The sequence below is a fragment of the Pholcus phalangioides genome, unplaced genomic scaffold, assembly GCF_987345545.1.
Source record: "Pholcus phalangioides strain wild (caught in Gottingen) unplaced genomic scaffold, Ppha-v1.0 ptg000015l_1, whole genome shotgun sequence".
NCBI classification, from domain to species: Eukaryota; Metazoa; Arthropoda; class Arachnida; order Araneae; family Pholcidae; genus Pholcus; species Pholcus phalangioides.
Genome location: NW_028301608.1, coordinates 33503019 through 33517000, shown reverse-complemented (window position 1 = coordinate 33517000; position 13982 = coordinate 33503019). Strand labels below are relative to the sequence as shown.

Sequence of the window (13982 nt, the reverse complement as noted above, 5' to 3'; positions counted from 1 at the left end):
ATCTATGACATTCATGCAGATTTTTCAGAATTTTGCTTCTATTGAAAATTTTAGCGTCCCTTTTGGCTGTAAAGAGAACAAATATAATATGAAGCAATTAAAAGGTACGTACTGATGACAACTTGAATTGTTATAATTCTTAAAACTTTTTATGTAATAAAAATATTATGTACGTAGTGGTTAACATGCATTTACAGTTGCCGTGCCGTGTGAATCATAGTATTTGATAAAAAAAGTAAGAGGAAAACCCAACATTGTCGTCATAAGAGAAATTTTGGTTTGCGGGTGGTCTTATCTGTTACCCGATTAACCGAGACGGACAGTATCTCATTCATTCTTTGATTACGCATAGGAAAAAGAGGGACAAATAGGCGTCCCGAAATATTTTTTTTGGGACAGTGAATTTAATAATGAAAAACCGGGAATCTGGACATCCAGTGTATAGCCCAGGCACGTCGTTCGGGGGAAGGGGCCGTTGTCCCCCACCCCCGGCTTTAGAAAATGCACTAGAAATTATATACCGTATATACTCGTGTATAAGCCGACCCCTTCCCCCCCCCCCCCCAATTCAGGACCACCAAAACCACAATAAATTTTGAAAACCCGTGTATAAGCCGACCCCAAAAAATCCGTGCATTTCAGAGAAAAAAATGTTATATTTTCATGCAAATGCTTACGGAATTGCTTACGGAAAATGCTTACGGAAAATGCTTACGGAATGCTTACATTGCTTACGGAAATTTACAATAGAAAATGATTCAAACTATTTAATCCGTTTCTTCTGAGTATCCAAGCTCATCGTAATCTATCAGGTCATCATAGGGTGTAACGTCTTCGTTTTTATCTTCATCTGGGCTGTCATCGTCATTGTCACTTTCAAAGAGGATATCATCTTCAGTTCCGTCCATCGCATTGCTGATGCAACACTTTTTGAAGGATCGGATGATAATTTTGGGAAAAAACAGAATTCCCCCCCCCCCCCACTTAAGGAATGAATATTTCCACAAAAAAACTAAAAAACGCGGCTCATACATGATTATATACGGTATATATACACACACACATATTGATTACATATTCCATATTCTTTGCCCCCCCCCCCCCCCTCAGAAAAGTTGAAATGACGGACCTAGTATATCCACTGAATATCTATGTATATCCCTATTTCTCAGTTGCCTTAGACCATGGGTTCTCTAACTGCTCGTCGGCCTTGATAATGGTTCGCGGAAGCAATTCTCTGTTCAGACTGCTTTAGGGAGCCACGGACAAGCGTTGATTAGGGGTAGGGCTCCGACGGGGTAAATAAAAAGTTTCAGAATCCCTGCCCTATACAATGATTGCATGTTGCTGGTACGTAAAATTTTCATGTTAAAAATTGGGAAGAGCATGTTTCAAAAGAGAACTTGATGATAAATTCAGTGTATTATGTTTGTATAAATTTACACTGTATTAAATTTCAGACCAATGCGAAATATCAAAAATTATTTTTCAGTCATGCTTATCGGTTAACGTGAAAAATTTCGGAGGAACCTTGACTTTCACGTTAAAGAGGTTCGACTGTATTTGGTAAACAATTTTTTAATTAACCTCATGTTTTATACCATATTTTAAAATATTTTTCTATCACTTTACGGTCGGATTAAAATTATTTAATACACCGAAATAAGCGCATCCATGCTCAAGTTGTCTTAGATTTAGATGGCAGAATTACCCTGTCTAGAAGATTAGTGTAATTAAAAATTATTTCAAAATCATTTCATAGAGAAATCGTGACATTCATATGCACCTCGGTAAGATTTAAAACTCGCAGTACAATCTATATCTGCAGCAAAGAAATAGCATCATGAATGCCAAATACGATAAAAACATCCCAAAAATTCGGTGTGTTATCTCACATTGTTGATCGATCGCGGACGTCTTTATGTATATCTCCGCCTGCAAAGTCACTAAGATATCATTTCGTGAAATAAAAATGTTAAAAAGAGTGATCTCCATGAGATAATTTAAGATGTATGTATTTCATTAATTTTAAATTCACAGTACATCCGTGTGAATCTAGTATCTGATAAGTAAGTTAGATATATATATATACATACGGCTCACGAGAGGAAAATAATGAAAAAGAGAAAAAAAAAATCTTTTTGTACGACGAGAGCTCCATAAAAATGATAGGAATGTACGGATTCATTGTCTTCTCCTTGGGATGGGGGAGAAAATAAAAGACTGGTATAAATTAGCTGACAGAATGTTATTAACGGTTTACACAATGATAAGGAATACGGAGATGGTTCTTCCTTTTCGATTACTTAACAAGAAAAAAGACGGGAGTGTAAAATGAAAAAAAGAGGTTCAATGCGACGCCTTTTCTGTTTTGATGCTCATTTATTTAGGAAAGGAACTTGGTGTGTAGTTTGTCTTGATGCAGAACTCCAATTCACTAGACTTCTGAAGTTGGAATCACTCGCATGTAAGGATTGTATGGAAAGACGAGAGGGTAGGAAAAATGGGAGGTTGCCATTTCCTGCACCCATCCCCAACGAACCGAGAAATGAGATGCGAGTCAAGGTGCCGGTTGTTTTCCGGATTCCGGATCCGGCTCTAAATCAAAACAGCCTCAGTTCCGGGTGAACCTTACGTACGTACGTAGATGTACGAAGGACGCCTTCGAATTCCTTCTCTTCGCGACGCTTCACAAGATTCACAGCTGTGCTGAGGTGTTCTTCTTCAACATTCACTCTTATCTTACCTCCTCCTCCACCCTTTGCTATTCTATTCGTATCTAGTAGTAGTAGTTCTGTGCGAAAGTTTTTGGTACAGAATGGGGTAGGATTTATGTCGGAGTTTTGCCAGCTTTGAGAATTTCGACCAGAAAGATGAATGGTCCTCGTGCTCTGAAGCAGTTTGCGTGAAATTAAGAAAAGGGTGGAGAAACATTCGGCGAGTAAAATGGGGAGCGTATTCGCATAAGTTCTGCAGGGATGCGCAGATTTTTTTGGTTTACGTAAATCATACATTCCCGAAACTCAGGATTTCAAAAAAGAGTTAAGCTCAGCTACATTCAATTGAATTCAGTTAGGGTGATCCGAACTGATACAATTCAAATAACATTGTAACGTACGCGCGCACACATATCTTCCTAACATTTTAAGTGATTTTAAAATTTCCCAGATCCGCATTATAACTGCCACACTGGAAATTACGAAATCCTCTGTAAACTGCCACCTGCTTTGAAGAAGAACATTTTTTTTCTCGATTTTGCTCAGCTGTAAGTGTTTTCCCCCAGCCACGAAAATAATATTGTAATAATTAACAAGAAAGAGAAATGCTCTATCTTTATTTATACTACACATATTCCTACACTACCTCAAAAGGAAAGAGAAAACACAATCTTTCTCCTTCTGTTATAAATACAAATACAAACAAATAGGCCACAATAGGTGAATTGGCCAACGAAATGGCTGGAAAATGGTTCGCATAAAAAAATATGGATGCCAAATATAATAAAAATACAGCAAAATATGGATAGCTTTTCGATTTATCCCACTATGTTTATTGTAATTCTTTTTTAAAAGTCTCCATAGTGTTGGAATTCCCGACCTCTCTAGGTAAGCTATTCTAATTATTAACACCCTGTTAGAGAAAAACTCCCTGCGACACCAAAACCTAGAATTGCCCCTTTCGAATCGACACTGGTGTCTCCTGGTCGAAGCAGTTCATTGACGGCGTATTAGTTACTCATGGGCATTATCAATAAAATGGAGGGAAATATCGCGTTTCTTTCTATTTTGGGAGTGTGTGACGGAATGAAACCCGTTTCCTTTGAGCGAAAGCTGACCCCGCCCACCGAAAGTTTGTCTGACAGATTGAGAGAGAACTCTCCAGCATGTCCTGACCCACAAGGGTAAAGGGCTTATACCCCGGAACGGACAGAGCTTGGACCTTGTCTGGTCCAACACGTTGAGGGAGAATGGAAAACACGTTAAAGAACTGCAATGCAGTAATTGGACTCCTCGTTGCCGAAATAAGAGGATTTTAAGAAGGCGAGTTAATTTCGTGATTGCCAAAATAGATGGCACACCAGTTTAGGAGAAATATCCCGTCATTGCCGCTGTAAGGGTAGTAAATATTATTCATAATCGTGAGGAGTTACAAAACAATGCAATGTAGTGTGAAGTATAGAAGGATATTTCATGCGAGTACTGTTTTTCTAATCTTTTGTGCACCCATTATATGAAACTATTTGACTATTGGAAAAATATTATATTCCAGAGAAAAGGTGTATGCGCCACTGGGTTGAACCATCTCAATTCATTAATTAGTGGAATTTCGTGGAAGTACTCACGTAATGGAGCTTACTCTCGTTGTGATGAGGATATCGTTCGGTCAGGTCTTGGTACAGGTGTCTGGCTTCCCTGTATCTGCCAGAGCCATAATACAAGAGCCCAAGATTGTCCAGAACCTGAGGATCTTCTTTGATTTCCAAAGCTCTGAAAATTCCGTGAAAATTAAGAAAACATCTCAACACAATTTTGTGTTAATTAATAATGAAAAAACATAAATGGCCAAAAAATAGACTTAATTTTTACTTATATGATAGTAATTTATTTTTTCCCACGTTCACGAAATTCATTTTCTTATTTGATGTTTCATCTTTATTGCTTTCAAAATGCTAGCAAACATTGGAATTTTGAACTATGTAAATGTGGTGAATGGCAACTATAGATTTGTGTTATTAAATTACTTTGCTCACAAGCAACTGTGAATCAATCTTTATGATTGAGATACTACGAGTGGAAAAATGTGTTCGATCATGAATACCAAAACGCATTATCAATGGTGCGTTTGAAACGAAAAAAAATACCCAGGAAAAATTTTTGGAAATTCAATCATTCTAAATATGAAATACACGAAAAAAATCAAAAATATATTCCAATGTGACCTTGAAAAATGAATTTGGTTCATGAACTGGCAACACCCGGGAAAGAAAAGTATTCGATATGCGCTTTGATGGGAAATAAGTGTTTGATCACTGTTTTTTTAAAATATGTTGACTCGAAATATGTGAATGAAATAATGTTAGCGCAAGAGCAGAGTAACCAGAAATGTATAAAAATTGAATGGTACGGGGTTTTCGTAATTATAACTTCCGTGAAGCACTAAGAGATATCTCCCTGAACACATCTTTCTGATGATCTCAAAAAGCTGATTCTTTCCATGTTTCGAGACAAGGTTCCTCAAAAGAAACTTTCAGAATTCTTTAGCTGTGTTTGTAGTATGGTGAGCTTTCTTTAGAAAAAATATTAGGGGACACTTGGACATTTCGCACACTTGGAATCTCAATGAGAGGCGATAGAAACTGACTTCACTAACCAAGAACAATCGTCGCGCCACCCCCGAAATAATTGAATGTGGAGTGGGTTAACGTCACGGTTTAGGCAAGGTTCGTGTCTGAAACCATATTTTACGAATTTTTTTTACGAGAGGAAAAATAGGTTATTCTAATGAATACTTAAACTTTAGTTAAATTTGCAGCAGAAGAGATCTTGGTTGTAATGGTGTAAGAAAACACGTCAGCTGGAAAATGGATGGCAGGAAAAAGATGCCTGGACAGACTCTCAAGAAACAGTTTGAAAACTGGAGATGGCTACGATAAATTCATATATAAAAGAACAAGACAACAGCTTAATAATGAGTGCCCTGATAAGAATTACAACAACTAATGTTTTTTATGCCATTTGTTTAACATTTGGACAGGCGTGACAGCTAACGGATTACGAAAACTGTGCATCTTGAAGCATGATGAGAGTTCAGACATCTATATGAACATTACAGGAAAAAATGTGATTCCTTAGAGCCCATAAGTGGTTTTGGGATTCAACTAACTTTACATTACAAGACGACACACCATCTTGCTATCGCAGCAAAAACACCGCCAGTCCTCTGATAATTTTTAAAGAAAGCATATTGTACTTTGAACACAGTTGAACAATTCCGAAACTTCCTTTTGAGGAACTATGTCTTCCAACATGAAAACTATCAGCCTTTTGAGATCATCAGAAAGATGTCTTTTGGGAGCCATCTTTTAGTGCTTTAGAAAAGTTGTACTAATGAAAAACCACTGACAATTATTTTTTATACAGCCTGGTTACCCCTACTCCTGCCAAAACATTATTTCATTAACAGTTCGAGCCAACATATTTATGAACAGTGATAGAACGCCTATGTCCCAAAAAATTGCTGCACATTTTTCCCGGGTGTTGAAGGATCAGGAACTGATTTTGCAACATCACATTGGAATAAATGGAGTTTTTCATGCATTTCATATTTAAAATGATTCATTTTACCAAACAATGGGAGAATTTTTGTTCCGTTTTAAACGTATTATTTGTTGTGTATTCGTTATATGATCACACATTTTTTGACATTGATAGTGTTCGTTATAGCTTTGACACCAAATTTTGTCGTTTCAATTTGACTCGCTGAAAGAACATGTAATCGGAAATATTGTGTTAGTATTATAATATTGTTAAATTATAAAATTACCGAATTACTTTGAATAACCACCGTCGGGAGTATGAGCCGCGACTTACCAGGATAAAATTTAACTTCGATTTCATATATTATTATATTAATGCTGTTTTTTTAATATATATATTCTACAAAGAAGTGTGTCCGAGAGGGCTGTGTATCAGAGAGTGTGAATTGTGTCAGAAGTTTGTGTCAGAGAGTACTTGGTAAATGCTCAGAATAATTCATAAGTGCATACATATCTGAAATGAAGTTGAATCGACTAGTTTTAATTTGAATGTTCGCAGTGATTTTCTTGTACATTGTGTTCTTTGAATAAAAATTAAAGGAGGCACCAGGTGAGTGTACCGTTAATTCTCCAGAATTATAAATTTTTAAAAACAATACCAGCAATGTGGGATAGGCCAGAAATACCTTACCCGTAGTGTAGTATGTCACATGGGAATGAAATGATTAATTACCTTTTATAAAACTCTTCGGCTTTTCTGCCATGTTTGAGCGATTTGAATGACCTCGCAGCATTTACTATGGCTACAGTGTGATTAGGTTGTACTCCGATAGCCTTTTCATACATGGACATCGCTTCATTAGTACGACCTGAAACATTATAGTAAACAGCACATGGTTGTATTTAGAAAGTGCGAGTCGTTGCGATATCACTAAATTCTGGCATAGCATATTAATTAATTTAGCTGAAAGATAATGTTTTCTAGAAATTATACAAATGCAAATACAAAGGCCACAACAGGCAAATTGCCAAACGAGGTGGCTGAAAAAAAAAGGTGTCCATAAAAATATGGATGTCAAATATAGCTCAAATATAGCAACTCGCAGCAATTACTACGAAAAAAACTACAGTCGAATCCCGTTATAACGAACGCCAAGAGGCCGAAGAAATCATTTAACTATAACGAAATTTCGTTATAAAGGAATAAAGGAATTCCAGGTTTATGCATTGTTCCTATATAAGCTTGTCTGGGGAATTAGAAAAGTGTTCTTTATAACGAGATTCCACTATAATTATTAATAGCATATAATACACTGCCCATAAACAAATTATGGTTCCCTTATTCTAAGTATGGATAGCTTCTCGATTTTATCCTACTATGTTTATCGTAGTTATTTTTTTGGGTGTTTCAGCACAAGGTCGATAAGATACTCGCCAAATGATGTTCAGGTGTGTCACGAGTTCTTTACCCGGTTCATCCTTTTCAGAAACTGTCCGGATACAGGGGTACTGACATGACCACAAAGAAATATTGCTACCGCAGAGAGTCCTACACCGAGGAGTTAGCCCACCAACTCTCGGTGAATATAAATAAAAGCAAAATGTCGAACGCTGCCGTTCGGAATCGGCAATAAATTGTGGGTCCCGGTCTAATTGGCCCTCGTGTTGAAAAAATGACCGTAGTGCGACAGAAATGATCAATGATCTTACTTCTTTTTAAACGAGTCAATTTAGAGAAAAAATTCACGACCTAACTTCTATTCCATTTATTGTCCACCCTATGACAAGAAAAACATCTTGCAAGAAAGAACCTGAAATTGTCCGTTACTAAACGATTTTGGAGAGCCCTTGTCGAAGTGGTTGGTTGACGGTGAGTTAATAACTCGTCGCTGTATTAATAACATCTTATCCATCCCGTTGAAAATTGTTAAACACTTCAATCATACCTCTACCCCGACTTCTGCGTTGTTCCAATGTAAACATGTTCAATAAATCAGGTCTCTCTTCATAGCCCAAGCCTTTTGTACCAACAAAAGCACGCGTAGCTGTTCTCTGCAACCCCTAACCAAGTGTACGTACCTCTGCAGATATGGTCTCCAAACACTTATATGATAGAAATATAAGCCACGGGAAAGCGGAAGAATAACTATAGGAGAACGCGAGAAGATACTTTTTAAGAATGAAACCGAACATGCATTTTATTCGCATTTCTCACCACCACTGAACGATGTGCAGAAAACCTGTGCAGAAAGCTCGTCAATGAGAATTCCCAAATTGATGACCCTAGTTGCATTCGGGATAGTGATACCATTCAACTCGTAAATGTAACGTGGATTGTTCGAACCAAAATCAGCGTGTAGCAAATATAATGGGGTTTTTTTTGGTATCTAAATGTCATAATATTTGAATCACATGTCATAGCACCGAGTTTCAGATTTTAAAATACTGAAAACACACTACACTATGTATAATGAGATAATATAGATGATTCTATGAAAAATTATGAGAGAGAAAAGAAGTCTCACCAAGTTTCTCTAAGAAAGTTCCGTAGTTGTTGAGGGCATCGGCGTTGTCGGGTTCGAGTTTTATCGCCCACCTGTGCAACCTTTCGGCTTCTTCTGTTTCCCCTTCGACTTCGCTGTACATCGTCGCGAGAGCGGTCAGTGCGGCGACGAACTCTGGATCCAATCTGATGGCTTTAATTAGGAATGACTTGGCCGTGTCGTAGTCGCCTCGTTTACTAGGAAGTCAATGGAGCGATTTGGCATCAAATTTCACCAACGATCACCATCAATCACATACCAACATACTCGTAAAACGCACATAATTTCGAAATCATACGCAAACATCCGTTTAAATTTACGTTAGTGGAAATTCAAGAAAGACAGATGCGTTTAATGTGTAGGTTCTAGATTGAATATAGAGAAAATCTAAACGATATACAGTGACACCTCGACATAACGATTGTCTTGGACCAAGAAAAAAGTAAAGAGGTTACCGTTATATCGAGAGGTGGTATTGCCATCAGGTGCCGTCAAATTTATGCTAATACTGGCATATTTACTAAATTAGCGATATTAGTACCACACCATGAAATGAATTTATTAGTATTTATTCACAGCAAAAAAAATGTAATTGTATATGGGATGAATGAAACTCAGTTATTACATACTACTCTACCAGACATGCATCTCGTAAACATTCCTCCGGGGAATTTCTAACGAATTGATGCATGTCGGAAAGTGTTGTGTGTATCGAGTGGCTCGAATAAGTTAATGATGTCACAGTTTCTAAAATTGGCGATATACGACAACATCTAGCCTCAGTGATTGCGGCTGTGCGGTCGTGTGAGCATCGTGCTGGATTCTCCACCTGAGAATCCAGGTTCGAATCCCGGTGACGGCACAGTGGTGGTCGGCTGAATTTTGTTTGCTGCGGCTTCCAGCTTCGATTCGCGAATGCGAGCCGGTCTCCTATTTGAAAAAGTCTCTCCACAGCGAGTAGACAGACTCACAACACGATGTTGCCAAAACATGAAAGTTTGAGCATTTCCATCTTTACTTCCGAAAATGAAAGACAGATGGCAACAGGGGCACGAAACAAGCGCAACTCGAAACGTAAATACGTTAGGGCCACACATACACTCAGAACACGCATTCCGATGTGTGCCGATTCGTTAGAAATTCCGTCAACAATGTGTACAAGGTGCATGCACGGTTTAGTAGTAGTAGTACCCTCAGTGGTTCCTCTCTTCTTTACATCTCTCAATGCTCACACAGGCGCTGCCAATTCATGGCTTCTGTATCTTTCAGCTTGTCGTTGTTCATTCAACTTGTTCCTGTGTAGCTGTCATCCTGAAGCCGCAGCACGTATGTTCGCTCTCGATCTACACCGAGTAACAGGGGGTGATCATTCCATGCTGTTCTCTAGAGTAAAGTCGTTTACCGCATAACATTATTATGTACTACACGCAAAGTAGCTTTACAGCAACTCTATTAACACTTTCAAAGTGTAGATGGCGGAAAATGCCGATGGTATATATTGGACACCTTCAAAAAACCGAAAACTGCCGAAAAATTCGAAAATATATTGAAGATCATTTTAAGTGATATATATGAATATCGCTGTAGCAGTTTCCAAATCTCCTTGAAAAGTATCGGTATAGAGAGATTCATGATCGTAAAGGTTACCGTTATATCGAGAGGAGCGCAACATTAGACTATATGACAAAAAAAGATGTCACTCTTCCCCCTTACTATAATATCCCTAATACGACAGATACGGAAAACTACCTGAGTGAGGAGATATCGATGTTCCAGGAAAAAAGGAAAATTCATCTCTGCCCCGTAAGGGAAGAGATGAATATATATAGCTTTCCGTATATCTGTCGTATTAGACTATATACAATTTCTCAAACACGATTTGAAAAAAAATATATAAATATATATATATATGTATCGTTGTAGAGGGATTAATCTTTACATCGAGTATTGATATAGTGAAATTTCACCGTGTGTGTGTGTGTGTTGAGAGAGAGAGAGAGAGAGATTATCATATCATTTTAATCGATTCCTTAGGGATGTTATGACGAACGAGATGGTAATTTTTTGTGATTAAAAATATATGAATTGCAATGCGTTTGCTGAACATGAAGCTAATTTTATAATAATACTAGCTATAATACCCGGCGCTGCCCGGGTTTTCTTCAATGAGGCTTTTTTGGATCACGTGACATGCCCCTCTTTCTTTGAGGGACATACAAACTGTGTCTAAGTTAACCAATATAGCGACGTCCTGCGCGACTCATGAAATAAACAAATCTAAATTTAAAGAAACATAGAAATGAATAGTCCCCCCCCTTTTTTTATGGGTGTTAGGTATTTCGATTCCCTCCCCCTGAACTTCAAGTCATCCATCTCTGCCTGTTTCAGCTTCCAAAAATGCTTAATTAAAGCTGTGGAATTTTTTCGATGCACTTTACGGGGCCCATAACTAATTTTAAAAACATCCTGAACTATATGAATTTATGCAAATAAATATCAAAAGACAATACGGAGACATTAATTTTCATGCTTTAGAAGATATAAATAAAAAGTTGAAATCAATGTTATTGCATTGGATATTCAACTCAAAATTAGGTCCGGCTAATTACTTCATACTTAATTTTCTGGGCTTCGTATCTCCAAGCGAATTCAATATTTCAAAAATCGAGAATTCAATTTAATTTTTAAAATTATTGATGTGGCAGGAAACCCCCCCCCCCCACTAAATTTCCGTATTTATGCAGTTAAATCGGCAATTTTAATACTGATTTCTATGAGGATCACCCTTTTCCTGACCCTCAAAGCGATGATGGTGATGATTATAACGTCTACTCAAAAAGCCTCATTACTGAGAGTATTGAAAATGTGGCAAACCATTATAAAGGCATAAACTATTATACATAACTGGAGCATTAAAGAAGTGACAAACCATTGTAAAGACATAAACACGTCTGAAACTCATCGCTAGGGAACCACGGTAACCAAAGTAAACGTTCGGGAAGTGATTGTTGAGGCCCAAAAACCATTGTTGCCGGACAGTTTTTTGCCCATTTGGGGCATTTGCCCTAGTCTGACGAAATTTTAAAGTAGCCTATCGTTCAAGTCGGGTCCCATTTGGTATATATGCAAAATTTGGCGACGATCGATCTAAAATTGTAGATTTGTATAGAGAACATACACACACACACACACACACACAGACACACACACAGAAAATCAATTTTATATATATAGAAGATTGTGAATATATGTCTGTTGTTTAGAATATGATTTCATAAAGTATGAATGACTCGAACTATTTTACAAAATATAGGATCGTTCCAGATTCCTCATACTCAAAGGACGATTGCAGTCAAGTGCTTATTAGTTTAAGCGATATAGCAGTGACGATTTTCGTGAATTCTGCACACGAAATTCACTGGGATTCACACAATAGACCTACTGTGTGTCCTCAGTATTTCGTAAATATTGATTCGAATGGATTGCGCTGGATATGCAACACATACCCGATGAAGTCAAATCACATATTTGCTTGCGGTGCACGTCAAGGGACCTATTCGAAGCAACTTAATGAGACTGCAATGTAAACTTTGCACACATTCAACCGGGCAGCATAACTGGTGAAGACCCCAATTCTGGAGTGAAGTAATGCGATATAACCAGGTCGTAAATTATGTTTGCTTCATATCATAACTTGCAAGAGCTCACTATCTGTTAGATATTTCAGTTTGACTTCGGTTTGATATGCTCCATACACATACATCTGATCGTATACATACCTGTACACACTGGCGAGGTTATAGTGAGCTTTGGCGTGACAAGGATTTATTCTGAGAGCCTCTTTGAAATGATGTTCCGCTTCCTCGGAATCGTCTAACAGCGTGCCGAGGTTGTTGTGTGAACTTGCGTGTTCCGGCCATAGACTGCGAAAGCAAATATTTATATTTAAAGTTCACAATGACTACATACGTAAATATATGTAAGGTGCAAATACCATCCCCTCTAAGCAAAATCAATAATTCTGAAAATTTGTTTAGAATTAAAAATAATTAAAAAATTGATTTAAGTAACTCTCAACTCCATACCTAATAGTGCTGCAAGTGTGATTACACCAAATAATGTTTTTCTAATTAATATAAATAAATAAATGATAATAAAAACAACGCAAATTTTGTATTTTCATCAAAGGTGTGTGTTCTAAATTCGTCCCGCCTTTCCAGATGTTATCTACACATTTATTTTTATTGGAAGTAATCTAATATTGATTATATATGATGTTGCAGACTGATATTTATTTTCAATGATGAGACTTTTCTTAGTCTTTGATTAGAATTGTTTCTCCTTGAACACTTCCACAATGTTTTCTTTTCCCATAGAGTAGTTTAAAGATGTTTTATGGGAACTTCCTGGCATCAAGTATGAGGTCGCGGCTCTTTAAGTTATTAAAGCTAGATAACTGGAAATTTCTTGACGTCTCTTGGAAGTACACGTTGGAGGATGCCTCGCAAATACATTATATGAGTAAACCCGTCCCTGGGACGTATTTGAGATACTAATAGAGGACGGATTTAGGAATACAGATATAGAGAAAAAATTGTGACTCCTGCTTACTATTATATAAATGACTACGGCGATTGCATCGCAATATTCACGTAGCGATCTATGACTAACAATCGCTAACTGATGAAAAATTTACCGTAAGGCAAAAAAAAAGCAACTTTGTCACTGCAAGTAGTTAACTGAATAGTTCTGAACAGTTTCCTGGCACTCTCGCAAGATAGCATCTCTGCACATGCAATTAGAGAGGGGAGGGGGCTTCAATTTTTAGCAGGACATGGATTTCGCTCATTTTCCCTTATGTCAAACGAACGCGAATTAATCCCATACATTCTATCCGACTTATATTATGTTAACAGATTTTGAAAATCAACATCAATTTCGATGAATTTCCATTGATATGTGCATTAAAAACGGATATCTATAAACCCAAAATGAGATTTTTTTATCAGTTTTTCAAGACATTCAATCACTTTTTCATGGTTAATTTGTCGGAAAGAACGATGGCGATATGTCTAAGGACTTTCGATGTTATGACTCTAATTTGTTTCATGCAGAAACGTGTTGTGTGTGTTCATATGCGTGGCTCCGCCGTGTTTATGTTGTCAGAATTGTTTTGTGTCGAA

The 13982-nt window shown here is 37.3% G+C and overlaps 1 protein-coding gene across 2 annotated transcripts in view; it reads right to left on the bottom strand.

Moving 5' to 3' along the window:
* Positions 1-13982, bottom strand: part of LOC149075845 (protein O-mannosyl-transferase TMTC1-like) — a 198467-nt gene that overhangs the window by 19574 nt on the left and 164911 nt on the right. The window contains exons 11-14 of one of the 2 annotated variants that reach the window (XR_016194023.1): positions 12579-12722; positions 8782-8996; positions 6990-7125; positions 4357-4487 (exon numbers count right to left, since the gene is read on the bottom strand). Coding sequence is in view for 1 of the 2 variants with exons in the window: in XM_089243364.1 (XP_089099490.1) it covers positions 4343-4487; positions 6990-7125; positions 8782-8996; positions 12579-12722 (640 nt within the window). In the remaining variant the exon portion in view is untranslated. Of the gene's footprint in view, positions 1-4342; positions 4488-6989; positions 7126-8781; positions 8997-12578; positions 12723-13982 lie in introns of both variants that reach the window. The other variant, XM_089243364.1, reaches the window with a different exon arrangement.